The sequence below is a fragment of the Jaculus jaculus genome, chromosome 6 (genome assembly GCF_020740685.1).
Source record: "Jaculus jaculus isolate mJacJac1 chromosome 6, mJacJac1.mat.Y.cur, whole genome shotgun sequence".
In the NCBI taxonomy this organism is placed as follows: Eukaryota; Metazoa; Chordata; class Mammalia; order Rodentia; family Dipodidae; genus Jaculus; species Jaculus jaculus.
In genome coordinates, this window is record NC_059107.1 from 31,608,417 (window position 1) to 31,626,215 (window position 17,799).

The following is a 17,799-nucleotide window of genomic DNA, read 5'->3' on the forward strand; positions in this document are numbered from 1 at the left end:
CTATCTGGGACAGCGCTACTGATCCTGGGCAGGGAGGGCGGGGGACAGGCAATCTGGTTCTTACCTGCCAAAACGTGTGCCTTTCTGTCCTCCCCTCCCTTCCCTTCTTTCTTCTAGGTGTCCCACTCATGGGTTCAAGCCACCTTCCTGGGATCATAGAGTGCACCACTGGGCCTGGACTTCAAAGCTCACTTTAACATGAATTGGGCCCAGGTTGAGATGGAACCAGCTGAGGCCTGATCTCTGCTTGTGACCGTGGGGCAAAGTCCTGAGTTTTCTTGTCTCACCTGGGAGGTGGTGGCAAGATGAGGGAGGACAGGAGAGTCCTGTGGTCCAAGACTATTTTTCTGGGCCGCTCCCAAGGACACAAGGTGGCTGGCCTGAGATAGTCTTTTGTGTTGGGGGAGGGGCTCCAGGCTAGATACTGAGAGTGGGAGTTGCCAGATGGATGTTTGAAACCTCTGAGCCTCCACTCTTAGAACCAGAATGTCTCCACTTTCAAACTCTGATTGCCATTTTATAATTAAGTCTCTGTTTCCCAGAAGTGACCCAGGGCCGCCTATCTCAATTACAAATGAACTGTCATTTCTCTGAAATGGTCCAAATCATTAATTATCTAATTATCATTTCCCTGAAGTGACCCACACCCCAAGATAAGGCAAAAAGCCCTGCAACCAAAGAATTCTAATGACCTGAAACCCCCTTCCCCCTTGATAAGATCCCTCTAGTCTGTAAAGGGAAGTTGCTTCTGACCTGCCTGGCCAGAGCTCTTCTCAAGCTTTCTCTGAATAAAAATCTGTCTCAGCTATTAAGTTTAGTCTTCCCTCTCACCTCATTTTCTGCTTTTTCCCTATTAGGCACTCAATAGATCTGTGATCTAGGCACCCACTCTGTATCCTGTCCCTTCCCTAGACCAGCTGTGGCCAAATCCTGGAGTGGGGCTCCCTGTGTTCATTCCAAAGACTGAAAGGTTCGAGGGAAAAGTGGCATTTGTATAAGGGTGGGGACTGAGCCAGCGCAGCCTCTCACCTTGAGGACAGGCTGAGAGGTCAGTCATGTCTGTGCCTCTCCAGCCTCAAGAGCAGACTAAGGTGGACAGGACAAACAGATCTAAACGGGGAGGGTGGGGGGAGGGCAAGGCTGGGGGTCCTCTACCATCCAGGAGATCTGAGCTCAGAGGTGGGGGACATGTACAACGGAAGGAACTGAGAGCAACCGGCCCCGGTGCTCAAGACCCAGGTCCTGATCTGGCCTGAGCTTGGTAGAGCGGAACTTGTGTTAAATGAAAACACATCTGCTTCGACTCCGCTGTAACTAGAGGGGCTGCACGTGTCAACGCGGGTCGTCCTCTTCCCTAGGGATGGGCAGTGCAGGTGCTCAGCCCGGAGAGGCCGGAGTCCCACACGCCTCCCGCAGGCGCTCGCGCGGGGCTCGAGGCCGCAGGAAGCTCGCTGCGGCAGCTCGGAGGCGGGCTTCAGCGGGCTCTGGGACGGGCTGGGGGCGGAGTCTGGGGCGAGGCTCCAAGGGGACTGAACCAGGCGGAGGCGGAGCTCCGGGAAGAGAAGTCAATCTAGGGGCGGAGCCTTAAGGAAACAGAGCCAATCAGAGACGGCTGAAAGAGGACTTAGCGTGGGGGGCGGAGTCTGAGGCGGAGGTTTGAACCAATCGGAGGAGGGGCCCCAGGAGGATGCGTCAGGGTGAGGGCGGAGCCTGGGCGGAGCTCCGGGGCACTGAAGCGGGGCGGAGGCGGGGCTCCAGGGTTCCGGGCGGGGCGGGGCGGTGCAAGCGCCCGGGGCGGTCCCAGCGGGCGGGCCGGCCGGGGGGCCGGCGCTCTGTGTGGCCGCGGCCTTGAAGCCGCAGCCACCGGGCTAGGCCCGGGGCGGCTTTAGCCCAGGGCGGCCCGCGGAGGGCTGAGCCGGGGCTTTCAGCTCCGGTTCTCCACCGGCGGGCGGGCGGGCGGGCGGCCGGCCGCTCACCATGCCCGGCAAGCACCAGCAGTTCCAGGAACCCGAGGTCGGCTGCTGCGGGAAATACTTCCTGTTTGGCTTCAACATCATCTTCTGGGTGAGCGCGGGGTCTGCTGGGGCTGGGGGGGGGGCGAGAAGGAGATCTAGTCCCCTAGTAGGGGGGGACATTCTCTGTTCCGCGAGCTTTAGTTTCGCTACTGTCTTCTGACTCTTTCCACCACCACGCCTAGTCCCAGGACCACCTCCCTGGAGCCCAGATTGCTGGGGGGAGGGGTCCCCAGTTACGGTGGTGTGGGGGTGGGGGAGCCTGTGCAACCCCGAGTTCCGGCCTAGGGGGAGGCGTTTGTTTCAAGCTCGCCAGGGAATGCTAGTAGTGGGTCGTCTTGTCCCCCCTCCCTCTTCAGCCTCTCTCTCCCGGTGATTTAACGGTGTGTGTGTGTGGGGGGGGGAGGTGGGCGGTGAAAGTCGGTCCCGTCCAGCAACCTGGGTGTGGTGCCTGGTCCTAGGCTGCAGGAAAGTAGGTTGGGTTTTTAACCTCGCTTGCCCCGCGGGTACTTGAAGGGTTGCAGGCTGGGCCAAGCAATTCTAGTTGAGAGCTGGGAGCTATCCCTTGGGAACAGAAATCAACATTCCACAGCTGACAGAACCAAGGCTTCCGGTGGGACTGTCCTTGTTCTGGGACGGGATCCCCCGGTGCCCCTCCCTGGGTGGCATCCGTGTCCCTGGCCCTGCCAAGTCATTCTTCTCCCTCCCCCCATCCCGTCTCCGAAGCTGCGGCGGGCCCCTGCAATCTCTGTTTCCCAAGGCTTTGAAAGGTTCAGGAAGATTCGGCCCTCTCCTCCACGCCTGCGCGGCTGGATTGCCCCCTGTGGTGGGTGTCCTTGGGGCTTAGCCGTTCTCTGGTTTGGAGGGTGCAGGCAGCTGCTGTTGGAACACTGGCCAGGGACGCAGGAGGCTTGGGTGTAGCTGGATTAGCTGTGGGACTTTTGGGCAAGTTACCATAACTCTCTCAGCCTCAGCCTGGGAGGGAGTTTGCCCTTCAGCATTGTTACTTTAAATGAGTTCTTTTTTTGTTTGTTTTGTTATGTTACACAGGGCCTCAGTATAGTTCTGAATCCAGAGGCCATGTTCTTGTCTGGGCCTCCAGAGGGCCAGGATTACTTGTGTGAGCCACCATACCCTGTTCTCCCAATTTACCGTTAACCACAGTGTACAGGTGAGGGACTGAAGGACTAGGCACTGAAGTGAAGTCATTTGCCTAGGGTCTCACAGCCTGGGTGACACGATTGGCAGTGGGCAGAACAGCCAGCAGAGGGTAACCCTGAGTGGCAAGGGGCTTGGCTTTGTTGTGGGGACCTGGGCAGGAGAGTGAGGGTGTGAGGGGTAGGGCTTGGAGATGGGGTGGAAAGGGTAAAGAAAGTTCCCAGGAAAGTTCTCAGTTGCAAGTTCGGATCCAGGTACTCAAGGAAGGCACCTATGCCATAGGCTCAGAGAGTGCTCTGTTCCGATGTCAAATAGACTCCGGTGTTGCTCTCTGCTTGGAACCTTCTGGTGGTATCTCATTGTCCCTTAGATGTAGCCCACATTTCTTTCTCCCTGTGGCCTCTGGCCTTGGCATCCTCCAGGCTATCCCCTATGCTGCAAACCATGGTCTTACTGGAGGGTTTTTGCCTTAAGGTTGGGTGTTCAGCCTGGAATTCTCTGCTTCCTCCCTCTCCTCCTGGACACTCAAACATCAGCTGAACCCTCACCACCACCAGAAGCCAAGCTGGTATCTAACATTTCTGGTTTTTTTGTTTGTTTGCTTTTCGTGGTAGGGTCTCACTCTGGCCCAGGCTGACCTGGGATTCACACTGTAGTCTCAGGGTGGCCTCGAACTCTCGGTGATCCTCCTACCTCTACCTCCCAATTGCTAGGATTAAAGGCGTGCACCACCACGCCCGGTACATTTCCGTTTTGTCTGTTCCTCTATGAAGTGTAAGTGCCACCAGGGCCCAGAAAGCATCTGTCCTATTCATTAGTGTGTTCCCAGTGCTTAACACAGTGCTTGGTACACCAAGGTGTGCGAAACAGGAGGATGGATGTGGGGGTCTAGAACCAGGGTTGGAATAGGAGGAGGAAGAGGAGGAAGGGCGGGAGGTCAAGGTTAGAATGGGTGTAGTGGAGAGCATCACAGGGTGGGGCAGGGGGAGGCTGAGTATGGTAGGAAGCAGGTTATCAAGGAGTGGGGAAGACCTTTCGCAGGAAAGGGAGGATGTTTCCAGAGAGTACACAGGGCCTGGGAGATTGCTTAGCTATTAAAGGTGCTTGCTTGCAAAGCCTGTTAGCCCATGTTTGAGTCTTCAGTGCCTACTTAAGGCCAGATGCATAAGGTGATGTATGTGTCTGGAATTCATGTGCAGCAGTAAAAGGATCTTCAGATGAGTTTTGGCGTGTGTTCAGGGTGGTATGGCTGTCGACCCTATTCTATTTTTCTCTCCGCTCCCCACGTAAAAAAAAAAAAAAAATTAAAAATCTCTCAGGCTGGAGAGATGGCTCAGCAATTAAGGTGTTTGCTTGCAAAGCCTGACAGGCTGGATTTGATTCCTTGGTACTCTTGTAAAGTCAGATGCACAAAATGGTGCATGCATCTGAAGTTCCTTTGCAGTGGCAAGAGGCTCTCTCTTTCTCCTTGCAAATAAATAAATAAATAAAAATTAAAAAACATATATGTTTTAAAAAATTAGCCAGGTGTTGTTGCGCACACTTTTTATCCCAGCACTCAGGAGGCAGAGGTAGAAGGATTGCCATGATTTAGAGGCCATCCTGAGACCACAGACTGAGCTCCAGGTCAGCCTGGGCTAGTATGAGACCCTAGCTTGAAAAAACAAAACCAAAAATAAAAAAATTCTCCAGAGAGAATATAGCAGCAGACAGAACCCAGGACCAGGGAAGGGCAGGGTGAATGGATGGAGTTGTTAGCATGTCTCTCCACTATGGGGATATCTTTATTTTAATTTATTTTTTGGTTTTGGAGGTAGGATCTTGGTCTAGCCCAGGTTGACCTGGAATTCACTAAGTAGCCCCAGGGTGGCCTTGAACTCACAAAGATCCTCCTACCTCTGCATTAAAGGTGTGCACTACCACATCCAGTTTAGGGATATCTTTCTTAAAGACTACATGTTTAGGGACCTGCCCAGGATCAGGCATGAGAGAGTCACTGGCCTTGATACTCCACTCCTCCAGCAAGGAGTTGAGGCAGGATGGTAAGAAAGGTGAAGGTGGTCCAGGGGTTATGGACAGTCCAGTTGAGGAGTCTGTAGCTGGTGTCGAGCAGTGTGGAGCACAGGCCTGCAATCCCTGCCCTTGGGAAGCAGAGACAGAATCAGAGGTGCCATCAGCTATATGTATATGTAGCCTGGACTACACAAGACCCTGTCTCTAAAAACAAAAGCAGCCAAACACCCACCACCCATGCTCATATAAGCAACCCAAATTAAGCTCATTGAGTCAAAAAATAAATAAATAAAAACTAAAAAAAAAAACCTACTCCCCCCAAATCCCATGAAAGTATAAGGGGGCCAAGTTGGGAGGAAGAAGAGGTTTCAGCAGGAATGAGAGGGGATGGAAAAAGGTAATGAAAGGGTGAATATGATCAAAATATATACATGAAGGAAATTGTCAAAATAGTTTTTAATTTTTTTATTTATTTGCAAGAAGAGAGAAAAAGAGAAGAGAGGTGAGAAAGAGAGGACACCAGGGCTACTTGCCACTTCGGACAACTGGCTCTACGTGGGCACTGGGGGATCAAATTCCGAACCATTAGGCCGTGCAAGCAAGTGCCGTTAACTATTGAGCCACCCCTCCAGGCAGAGGCAGAACTGTGGTCAGGTGTTTTCTCGGCCAGGCCAGGAGCCCTCATCAGGTTGCTGCTCTGTGTTGAGATTCCTTGTCACTCGGGGTCACTGGCTGTCAGCTGTGGAGGTGGATCTGGCAGATGGAGATTAAGCTGGTGGGGTGAGGGCTGAAGGTGCCAGTGCTGTGGCAGAACCCATGTTCAGCACGGGCAAGGCTGTGGGTTCCATCCCAGCATCACAAGGAAGAAAAAGGAAAGATGGCGGCTGGCCAGGAGGGTGTTGAGGGCAGGGTGGTGACAGCAGTCCCTGGGCAGCGGGGAGGGCTGGACTCCGATTGAGCCCGAGAGGAGTGTCTCAGTGCCTGGAACTCCAGTGCAGGCGTAGAATGCTGCTGCTGGGTAAGTGTCTCAGCCACTTGGCTCCAATTTGAAGGTCCAGAAAGGGGCCCCCGACCTCCATCCTGAGGCATGGCCCTTTGGGGACTGGGAAGGTAAGTGAGCGTCCTGGTGTTGCTGGCTAGCCCTGAGCCCTTGCTACTTTTGCAGGTGCTGGGAGCCCTGTTCCTTGCCATCGGCCTCTGGGCCTGGGGTGAGAAGGTAAGCTGGTAAGGCTGAGCGTGGGCCGCCTAAGGGGTGAGGTGATGGGAGGGTCAGCGCCTCATGCCCGCTCTGTTCCCCTGGCACAGGGTGTTCTCTCCAACATCTCAGCATTGACGGATCTGGGAGGCCTCGACCCCGTGTGGCTGTTTGTGGTGGTTGGGGCCATCATGTCAGTGTTGGGCTTTGCCGGCTGCATTGGGGCCCTCCGGGAGAACACCTTTCTGCTCAAGTTTGTAAGTACCTCCTCCCTAGATCCACTAGGGGCTCCACCCTCCCCTGCTCTTCACTTCTTACAACATGGTCAGTGCTTAGTAATGTAGCTTTAGTGTGCCATCTGCATCATCATTATATATATATATATATATATGCACACACACATACATACACACATATATATACGTACATATATACACACACACATGTATATATATATACATACATACACACATATACATACATACATATATACACACCCACACACGTATGTATGATATTTTGCTTTATTTATTTGAGAGAGAATAAGTTGGGGGGAGAGAATATGGACATGCCAGGGCCTCTAGCCACTGCAAACGAACTCCAGGCTTATGCACCATCTTGTGCATCTGGCTTGCTTGGGTACTGGTAAATTGAGCCTGGGTCCTTAGGCTTTGCAGGCAAAGTGCCTTAACTGCTAAGCTGTCTCTCCAACTCCATCATTGGATTTTTTTAAAAAAAATTATTTACACTTTGCATACAGAGAGAGGCAGAAGAGAGAGAATGAGAATGGGCATGTCAGAACCTGTAGCCACTGTAAACAAACTCTAGGTGCAGTCACCATTTTATGCATCCAGCTTTTATGTGGTACTGGGGAATCGAACCTGGGTTGTTAGGCTTTTTGGGCAAGCGCCTTAACCACTGAGCCATCTCTCCAGCCCCATCATTTGATTTTGTTAGGATCTTTTCTATTGTAAATGACCAAAGCACAGTGTCTTATGTGACAAAAGCCTGTAGGCATTGCTGGTATATTTGGATCCAGGGGCTGCTACTGTGTCACTTGGCCAGATCACAGTTTCCCTGTGTGGCAGGATGCTCAGGAAAAGGTGCTGCATTGTGCTGGGCGTGGTGCCACATGCCTTTAATCCCAGCAGAGGCAAGATGTAGGAGGATCGCTGTGAGTTCGAGGCCACCCTCAGACTACATAGTGAATTCCAGTTCAGCCTGAGCTAGAGTGAAACCCTACCTCGAAAAGCCAAAAAAAAAAAACCTAAAAAGGTGTTGTATTGCTCTCTACCTTCCAGGAGCTCCTACTGGAGGCCACACCCTTTTCTCTCACCTCTTCTTCCCCGGGCACTTTAAATTGCATCTCCTTGGCTCTTATTGGCTGTCTCTGTGTCAGTCATTGTGGTCTGGGAGGAGGTCGTGTTCTGATTGGTAGGCTGATGGCACCTACTCAGTCTTGTATCTGGGAATGGGGAGTAAACCTGGGACTCAAGTACCATGGTGGGAAGGGGGGTTCTAAGAAAGCGGGTGTGGTGACCAGCAAGGGATGGCCTGGTGAGATTGCATACTGCCTTTTGCTAGCATAAAACAGTAGTCAGGGGCAGGAGGAGTGCTCAGTGGTGGTTGCCTCACATGCACAGGGCCTGGGTTCCAGCCTGCAGAGGTTGGGGACTGAGGACTCTGCACTCCTGTGGGTTTTGGTTGAGGTAGCAGGGGTGCAGGAGGGGGAGTTCTTTCCTATCTTCAGCCCCCACTGTCGGTATGCCCCCAATCCAGTTCTCTGTGTTCCTCGGCCTCATCTTCTTCTTGGAGTTGGCGACAGGGATCCTGGCCTTCGTCTTCAAGGACTGGATTCGAGACCAGCTCAACCTCTTCATCAACAACAATGTCAAAGCCTACCGGGACGACATTGACCTCCAGAACCTTATTGACTTTGCTCAGGAATATGTGAGTACTCCATATGGGCCACATACAGGAGGAGGGGCCTGACAGGTGCATAAAGAGGAAGTAACTTCTCAGTGTGCTAGGTCTAGCCCTGCCCTACCCAAGACAGCAGATACCAAGAAACCTAGGAGAGCCCATGCTCCAGGAGATGCCAGCTCCTGCCAATCTCCCTGGGTCCCTCTGTGCCAAGCCTGGTAGGGACACAGGCTTATAAAACAGTAGCCAGAGTCTCCTAGCCCAAGGCTATACTTCAGTGGAGGAATTGTAACAAAAACACAAACTTTGGGCTGGAGAGATGGCTTAGCAGTTAAGCACTTGGCCTGTGAAGCTTAAGGATCCCGGTTCGAGGCTCGATTCCCCAGGACCCATGTGAGCCAGATGCACAAGGGGGCATGCATGCATGCATCTGGAGTTTGTTTGCAGTGGCTGGAGGCCCTGGCGTGCCCATTCTCTATTTGTCTGCATCTTTGTCTGTCTGTCTGTCTGTCTGTCTGTCTGTCTTGCTCTCAAATAAACAAAAATAAACAGCAACAAAAAAAATTTAAACAAAAGCAAAAAAAAAAAAAAAAAAAAAAGCCTGTGAACTTCCCTGCTATTGAACCTGGGCCTAGAGTATCTGCCAGGGCTATGTTGCTTCTGCCCTTTCACTGGGAAAAGGGGTTCTGTTTGCCACTGTCTCTGACATTTTGTACATTGGTGCACCTGCCAGCATTCTACTCTTTGTTAAGGCTTTACAGCAGGGACGTGTTCTGAGAGATGCATTTCTGTCTTTCAGGCTTGTACACATCACTGCATGTGCTTATTCAACCTTCAGTGGATGAGACCAGTCAGTCATTCAATGTGGTCTCTTCTCGCCACTGAGAGACAAGAGATTCAGTATACAAGAGATGGAGGAGACTGTTGCCACCTAGCACACCATACTGTCTTATAATAATCTTTTTTTTTTTTTTTTTCAGGTAGGGTCCTGGAACTCACTCTGTAGTTCCAGGCTTCTATCTCTGCCTCCCAAGTGCCCAGCCCTTTTTTGTCTTAAATATTTTTTATTTATTTGAGAGAGAGAGAGAAAGGGGCAGACAGAGAGTACATGTGCCTACCAGGGCCTCCAGCCACTACAAACAAACTCCAGATACATCTGCCATCTAGTGCTTATGGCTTATGTGGGACCTGGAGAATTGAACCTGGGTCCTTAGGCTTTGCAGGCAAGTGCCTTAACCACTAAGCAATCTTTCCAGCCCTCCCCACTTTTGTTTTTTTCAGACAGGGTCTTGCTTTGTTGTCCATGCTGAGGCTGACCTCAGATTCCCAGGCTCAGGCGGTTCAGTCTCAGCCCTTTAGCTATTGATGTGTGCCACTGTATCTGCTTAATTTTTTTTTGCTGGGCATGGTGGCACACCCCTTTAATTCCAGCACTCAGGAAGAGAAGTAGGAGGATTTCTCTGAGTTCAAGGCCAGCATGGAACTAGAGTGAGATCCAGGTCAACCTGAGCTAGGGTGAGACCCTACCTCAAAAAAAAATTTTTTTAAAGATTTATTTTATTTTATTTGCAAGGAGTGAGAGAGAGAGAGGAGAGAGACAGAGAGAGAATGGGCATGCCAGGGCCTCTAGCCACTGCAGACAAACTCCAGATGCATGTGCCACCTTGTGCATCTGGCTTACATGGGTACTGGGGAATTGAACCTGGATCCTTAGGCTTTGCAGGCAAATGCCTTAACTGCTAAGCCATCTCTTCAGCACCCCCCCCCAGTAATTTTTAAAAATTTTTTATTAGCATTTTCCATGATTATAAAAAAAATCCTATGGTAATTCCCTCCCTCCCTCCCCCACACTTTCCCCTTTAAAATTCCATTCTCCATCATATTACCTCCCATCTCAATCATTGTACTTACATATATACAATACCAACCTATTAAGTACCCTCCTCCCTTCCTTTCTCTTCCCTTTATGTCTCCTTGTTAACTTACTGGCCTCTGCTACTACATATTTTCCTTCTCATGTAGAAGCCCAATCATCTGTAGCTAGGATCCATATATGAGAGAGAACATGTGGTGCTTGGCTTTCTGGGCCTGGGTTACCTCACTTAGTAGAATCCTTTTCAGGTCCATCCATTTTTCTGCAAGTTTCGTAACTTCATTTTTCTTTACCGCTGAGTAGATCTCCATTGTATAAATGTGCCACATCTTCATTATCCACTCATGAGTTGAGGGACATCTAGGCTGGTTCCATTTCCCAGCTATTATAAATTAAGCAGTAATAAACATGGTTGAGTATAGTATAGTATACTATATAGTATATAAGTATAGTATAATAAGTGCACGTACTTCTAAGGAAATGAGATGATTCCTTCGGATATATGCCTAGGACTGCTATAGCTGGGTCATATGGTAGATCAATCTTTAGCTGTTTTAGGAACCTCCACACTGATTTCTACAATGGCTGGACCAGATTGCAAACGCCTTAACTCCTAAGCCATCTCTTCCGCCCCCCCCCCCCAGTAATTTTTTAAAACAAGTAACAGGCCTCTATGGCTGATTTAAAAATATAGTTGGAAGCTGGGCGTGGTGGTGCACGTGTTTAATCCCAGCACTCGGGAGGCAGAGGTAGGAGGATCGCCATGAGTTCAAGGCCACCCTGAGATGACAGAGTTAATTCCAGTCAGCCTGGACCAGAGTGAGACCCTACCTCGAAAAACAAAACAAAACAAAACAAAAATATATATATATATAGTTGGAGGCTGGAGAGATCGATGGCTTAGCGGTTAAGGTGCTTGCTGCGGAAGCCTAAGGATGCATATTCGAATCTCCAGGTCCCACATAGCCAGATGCACAATGCTGCAGAGGTGCAATGTCGCACATGAGCACAAGGGGGCGCACAGTTCTAGAGTTCGTTCACAGTGGCTGAAAGGCCCTGGCATGCCCATTCTCTCTCTCTCTCTCTTTCTTTGCCACTTTCTTTCTCTGTCTTTCTTTCAAAAGGAAAAAAGAAAAAAAAGTGCAGTTGAACTGGAGAGATGGTTTAGTGGTTAAGGCACTTGCCTGCAAAGTGAAGGGACCCAGGTTCGATCCCTCAGTACACACACAAGCCAGACAAGGTGGCACATCTGTCTGAAATTTGTGGCTGAGGGTCCTGGTGTGCCCATTTTCAAGTATTGTATAGCACTGTGTGTGGTGCCTCACATCTTTCATCCCAGGACTCAGGAGGCTGGGGTAAAAGGATCACCCTGAGTTCGAGGCCAGTCTGGAATGGAGTAAGATCTAGGTCAAACTGGGCTAGAGTGACATTACACCTTGCTTAAAAACATATATATAGCCGAGCATGGTGGCGCACACCTTTAATCCCAGCACTCGGGAGGCAGAGGTAGGAGGATTGCCATGAGTTCAAGGCCACCCTAAGACCACATAGGGAATTCCAGGTCAGCCTGGACTAGAGTGGGTCTCTACCTCAAAAAACCAAAAAAAAAAAAAAAAAAAGGAAAGGAAAAATATAGTATAATAAGTGCAGAACCAGTAACTTGGTTACACACGTGCACTGCGTGTTATCTGTACGTGTCTGTGCTGTGCTTGCGTATGACCAGCAGCTCAGTATGTCTCCACACACATTTGAGTAATATGATGGGCCAAGATGACATCAGACGGTGATAGGATTTTTGCACCCAGCATAATCTCTTTTGGGGGATGGTGGGTTAAAGCAGGGTCTCCCTCTAACTCGGGCTGTCCTCGAACTCATGGCAGTCCTCCTGCTTCATCCTCTGGAGTGCTGGGATTGTAGGTGTGAGCTACCACCCCTGGCTACCGCAGCATAACCTGAAGAGACAGCCACCATTGCCTGGAGCAGTGCTGTGCTCTGCTGTGCATGGTTGATCGGTCATAGCCTGAGGCTCCCACAGCACATCTGCTCTCATGCAAATCTAGCAGCCAGAAGTTCCCACCTGCATGTTCCTGTCCGCTCATCCACCCAGGGTCATGCCCAGTCACCCTCACACAGTCACATACCCCGATGCCATCACCGCCAAGAGTCGGCTCTGGTACCCAGTGGTCAGCCTGAGCCAGTATCTTCCCAGAGGAGGTGTTGACCCAGGGCAGAGACAGTTGTATAGCCCAGGGTGCCCGTCTGCTGCTTTTCTCCATGCAACAAAGTTATGGTAGGCCTACATGTGGCAGACCCTGAGCCAAGTGTGGGGGCAGGAGAGAGGAAGGGAGAGAAACTCAGTGATCTAAAATAGTGAATCTGGGCTGGAGAGATGGCTTAGCAGTTAAGGCGCTTGCCTGTGAAGCCCAAGGGCCCATGTTCTACTCTCTACATCCCACCTAAGCCAGATGCATGAAGTTGAGGCAAGGGCAAGGCCACACATGCCCACTAGGTGGCAAAAGCATCCAGAATTTGATTTCAGTGGCTGAGGCTCTGGCATGCCAATTTTCTCTCTCTGTCCCCCCTCTCCAAAATAAAAATGAATAAATAAAAAAAAATAGTGACACCCAGCACTCACAGGTAAGATGATTGCCTGAGTTCAAGGCCCCCCCGGAGATGGCATAGTGAATTCCAGGTCAGCCTGGACTACAGTAAGACACTTGAAAAAAAACAAAAAAAGAGCAAAACCTGTCCTCTTAGAGATGGCAGTGGGACCGAGGGCAGGATGGAAGTAGCAGTGATAAACAGACAAAACAGGAAGGAGTGGGGTTGGGGGAGGGATGTGAATCAGCAAGGTCTGACATGAGCAAGGTGGAAGAGGGAAGGAGAAGGCAAGCCTGTGTGGGGACCTTGAAGTGTCCCCGTGCAGGAGGAGGAGTGGTGACATGGGAAGTAGGGGCTCTCCTACAGGGACAGCAGGTGCCAGGGCAGGTGCCGGCTCATCTGTGTTCAGGACCTGCACCCAGCCACGTTGTCACACCTTGCGCCCTGGTTTTGCTCACAGGGCTTATGTTTGCTGCTGAGCCGTCCATCATCCACACGGCGCACACCGGCGCGTCCCCCAGCCGGCACCGCCGACTTCGCCGCCATGGCCCTTAGTTAAGGCTCGTGCTCCTGTCTTAGGGGTGGATTGTGAACACCTTTGGTCATACAGGCTCACACTTGTCACTGCTGTGCCCGGGGAGGCAGGCCGCAGACATTTAGGAAGTAGTGCGGGGTGGCGGACAGGGAGAGCTGGGTAGGATTCCCCTCTTGTCTGTCTGAAGAAGTTGTGCAAAGTGTCTGGAACAGATGTGGAGAAGCCCAGTGCAGGTGCAGGGTTCTGGAATGTCTGTCCTCACTCCTGTTCCCCAGGGAGGTCCAGAGGAAGCCACAGTCCTCAAGCCTTGAACTGATGCCTGCACCTCTCTGCCTCTCTTTTTTTCCAGCCTGTCTGATTGGGGGCAAGCGGAGGGCCCTCTCCTGGCTCTGCTCCCAGCCAGCCCTCTCCCCTGTAGCCTTGGAAACGGGGTGAGCAAGGCTTCAGTAGCTGCCGGCCATGGGCCCCCGCTCACCTGGCCTTCTCCCTTCCCTCCCCCAGTGGTCTTGCTGTGGAGCCCGAGGGCCCAATGACTGGAACCTCAATATCTATTTCAACTGCACTGACTTGAACCCAAGCCGGGAGCGCTGCGGGGTGCCTTTCTCCTGCTGTGTCAGGGATCCTGCGGTGAGTGGGGCCCAGGAAGGAGGCTGGATTCCTGCGCTGGCTGGACGGGGTCCCGGGTGGCATTTGCAGCCATGCGCCCTGGAGACTGGGAGAGGGCCATTGCAGTGTCCACCGTCCATGTCTCTTAATGGCTCATTCCCCCTTCAGGAAGATGTCCTCAACACTCAGTGTGGCTATGACATCCGGCTGAAACTGGTAAGAGGATGGCTGCCGTGTTGAGGGTAGCATGGGACACTGTGGTGCCATGGGGGTTTCTCCTAAGCTCCTGTGGAAGTCTGTAGGTAGGAACCGTCCCAGTCTGAGCTTGGTGGGACACGCTTAGTCCTTCCCCTGAATCTTTTCCTCGAGTGCATGGAAAGAGACAGTAAGCTCATAGATACACCGATATAGTCATGTGACAATTTAAGCTGAGACCGTGGAAGCAGTATATTTAATGCCAGGCGTGGTGGCACACACCTTTAATCCCAGCACTCAGGAGGCAGAGGTAGGAGGATTGCCCTGAGTTTGAGACCAGCCTGACAGAGGGAGAGCAAAAGTGGTGAGGTGGGGAGAATGGGTGCACCAGGGTCATTAGCTGCTGCAGATGAACTGCAGCTGCATGTGCCACTTTGCATGTCTGGTTTTACGTGGTTACTGGGCCGATAGGCTTTGCAAGCAAGTCTCTTTAGCTGCTGAGCCATCTCCCCGGCTCATCAGCTGAGAATTTGGAAGGTGACAGAATAGGGCATGGTTTCTGAGGGGAAGGTCTCTTCAGAGGAGGCATCCAGGCTGAAACCCATGAGCAAGCCCTGCATAGGCTGTAGGAGGCACAATTCCAGGGACTAGGTGCCCGTGAAGGGCTCTGGGGTGGAAGTGAGCTTGGCAAGCTGAAGGAGGGAAAGAGGCGGGCCTGAGTGGAAGCCCACGGTGACGCAGTGGCCCACCCGGTGCGCCCACAGGAGCTGGAACAGCAGGGCTCCATCCACACCAAAGGCTGCGTGGGCCAGTTTGAGAAATGGCTGCAAGACAACCTGATCGTGGTGGCCGGGGTCTTGGTGGGCGTCGCGCTGCTCCAGGTATGGCACAGCCCTTTGCCCGCCCTTTGCCCGAGGCCTGCTACCTCTTCTCACCTGCCCTTTGCCTTACAGATCTTTGGCATCTGCCTGGCCCAGAACCTCGTGAGTGACATCAAGGCAGTGAAGGCCAACTGGTGAGGCTTCCGGGGGCCATGGCCACACGCCTGGCCTAAGGGGGGCCTCCCGGGACCCTCTGTCTTGCTCATGACGGGCAAGGCCAGCGAGGCATCTGCTTTCCCCTGAGCCCCGAGGCTTCAAGAGCTTGGTGCTCGTGTCCCCTTGAGGAAAGCACTGTGGCTCTGCCGGAGCTGTCACGGAGCTCTGTGCGTGGGGTGGGTGTAAGTGCACTGGGAGCCACTGTCCTGCTGCTGTGGCATGTTGGGGCCTCCAGGGCACCAGGGAGGGTACAGCCAGGTAGGGCGGGAGGTGCTGCCATGAAGAGCCTGTGTCCCCTGGTCCACCCTGTGTGGCTGTGGGATGCACTCGGGGACTGCTGTTGTCCCGTTGTGTCGTGTGTCCCCCCCCCCGGTCCACCGTTACTCTGCCTGCCTCTTGCAGCTTTAGAGTTCTCGTCCTTACTAGACGTGACATTGGGCCTGCCAGGAGCCCTCCTTGACCCCAGGATCCTGGACTCTGAAATGGGTCCAAGACTTCTCTCTCTTGCTTGCCTCTCAGGATCACACACGGTGATGGCTACAAACTACTCAATAAACAACACTTTGCAAACCACTGACTTATATGCCCACCGTCTGGAAGGGTCTGTCAGCTGTGAGCCTGAACAGAGCTCTCCAGTGAGGGCCCTGGCCTGGACCCAGCCTCCCAACAGGGTCTCATAGGCCTGGGTAGCTTCTGCACTTGAGACAGCCTTTCAACTTAAAAGTCCATCTCTCCTGCTTTGAAGAATGATTTGACAGGCCACACCAGCTCTTCAGTGGCAGCGGCATCCATGACGGGTCCTGCCTGCTCTATTCTCACCTAAGTGTCCTACCTGACCCCCAGGAATGGGGAGTTGGCCTCCCCCATCTCGTGGATCATTCCCTGCAAATACTGTGAGGCTGTTGCGACATACACAAGAAGAATGAAGTGCCGAACCCCACCTCTTAAAAGGGTCTATCCTGGGAGGGGCACAGCTCTGCTGGGGACTGAATTGAGTGCCGGAATACCCAAGAGAGGTGGGTGGGACATCAGGAAGATTGTGCAAAGGAAGCTGCTGTTAAGTCCTTGGCTGGGCACTCCGCCTTGGAATGGAGATCAAACCCCGCATGGCCTGCAGGGATGTCTTGTGGCCACCAGAGGGCGCACCAGCACCACATTCTCTGCGGCTGGCTTCCTGCCTCACAGGCTCTTCACCCTAAAGCATGCTACTCACCTCGCTTCTTGTACTTTGGGACAACTTGAAAACTTCTAACAAAGCAAACAGCTCAGGCATGGGCAGCATGGCTATCCACAGGGGATGTGTGTGGAATAGTCTTGCCCTGTCCTCCCTGTGCTGAATGAATGGACGGGCGGGCTTGGTTCAGAGCTGTCATCTGATGCCTGCGGGGTCCAGTGAGGTCTGTGAATGAAATGGAGTAGTGACGCTTGTCCCATACCTGAACGCTGTTACTGCAGACTGGCTAGGGAAAGACGTAGTTTTGTGACAAGAGGAGTGGATTGTAATCTGGCTGATATCGGTAACTTGCCTTTGAGTATAGTAGGGTGCTGTGGGAATTATGCCCAAATGAATCCCTATCTGAAGGTGCCAAGGCTGTTGTAGCTCATTGCTGTGATGTGGGGATGCAGGTGTGATGTCAGGAATCTATAGGTGATTGTGAGGCGAATGGACTTTTAAGTTGGTGGCAACTAAGTAGGATTTAATCTGCAAGCTGAACAAAGCTTTGGCTCCCGCTCCATCCACAGAGGCTCTGGCTGCTTGCCCATCTAGGGGTGCTGGGAGCGGCATGCTCTGCAGCCCTGCGCCCTGGCACTGGCTGCACAGTGTCCTGGGCTCCTGACAGTGCCCGCCATGGGTGGTTTACACACCGCAATAAATGTAGCTCAAAACATTATCCTGTGTTTCTCATTTCATATGTTTTTGCTTTTAGTTTCTCCCTCAAACCTCACAGCACCTTTGTGAAGTATGGAGAGGAACAGATTCAGGGTGGGGGGGAGGTTGCCTAGAGTGCACAGCCACAAAGAGGCACCCAGACCCTACCTGCCTCTTGGGCTTGCTTCCACATGGGCCAGTCCATCTTTGAGGCTTGTTACATTGGAGCAATCAACAAACTAGGGTTGCAAGATTAACTTCATTTTTAAAACATTTTTATTTATTTATTTACTTGACAGAGAGAGAGGGGGACAGAGAGAGAGAGAAAAAAATGGGCATGCCAGGGCCCCCAGCCACTGCAAACGACCTCCAGATGCGTGCGCCCCCTTGTGCATCTGGCTAACGTGGGTCCTGGGGAATCGAACCTGGGTCCTTTGGCTTTGCAAGCAAACGCCTTAACTGCTAAGCCATCCCTCCAGCCCAACTTTATTTTTTTAATATTAAATATTTTTATTTGAGAAGGAAGGACAGGAAGATAGAGAACGGGCACACCAGAGCCTCTGGCTACTGCAGATGAACTCAAGATGCATGCGCCACTTTGTGCATCTGGCTTTACATGGGTACTGGGGGATTGAACCTGGGTCCTTAGGCTTTGCAGGCAAGCTCCTTAACCACTGAGCCATCTCTTCAGCCCAACTCAGACATTTTTTTCTTTTTAAAATTATTAACATTTTGTATGGATGCATCATGTGTTGATACCCTCTTTCCCCTTGTCCCAGTC

At 52.0% G+C, this 17,799-nt stretch overlaps 1 protein-coding gene across 2 annotated transcripts; it reads left to right on the forward strand.

Annotated features, from left to right (window-relative positions):
- Nucleotides 1-1,903: 1,903 nt before the first annotated feature.
- On the forward strand, nucleotides 1,904-17,040 carry Tspan17 (tetraspanin 17). 2 transcript variants are annotated; one of them, XM_045153285.1, is made up of 9 exons: nucleotides 1,930-2,064; nucleotides 6,349-6,399; nucleotides 6,489-6,635; nucleotides 8,158-8,328; nucleotides 13,812-13,937; nucleotides 14,085-14,132; nucleotides 14,876-14,992; nucleotides 15,065-15,126; nucleotides 15,668-17,040. In XM_045153285.1, exons 1-9 carry the CDS (start codon nucleotides 1,978-1,980, stop codon nucleotides 15,723-15,725), a joined length of 867 nt encoding a protein of 288 aa, XP_045009220.1. In that variant the 5' UTR covers nucleotides 1,930-1,977; the 3' UTR covers nucleotides 15,726-17,040. The 2 variants fall into 2 exon arrangements, with proteins under 2 accessions (XP_045009219.1, XP_045009220.1); XM_045153284.1 differs by lacking the exon at nucleotides 15,668-17,040 and having other exon boundaries at nucleotides 1,904-2,064; nucleotides 14,876-15,130.
- Nucleotides 17,041-17,799: the final 759 nt, after the last annotated feature.

Coding starts and splice junctions, on each gene's coding strand:
- Tspan17 (XM_045153284.1), top strand. CDS start 1,978: ATGCCCGGCAAGCACCAGCAGTTCCAGGAACCCGAGGTCGGCTGCTGC. Junction 2,065..6,348: donor GCTTCAACATCATCTTCTGG/GTGAGCGCGGGG, acceptor CTACTTTTGCAG/GTGCTGGGAGCCCTGTTCCT. Junction 6,636..8,157: donor ACACCTTTCTGCTCAAGTTT/GTAAGTACCTCC, acceptor CCCCCAATCCAG/TTCTCTGTGTTCCTCGGCCT.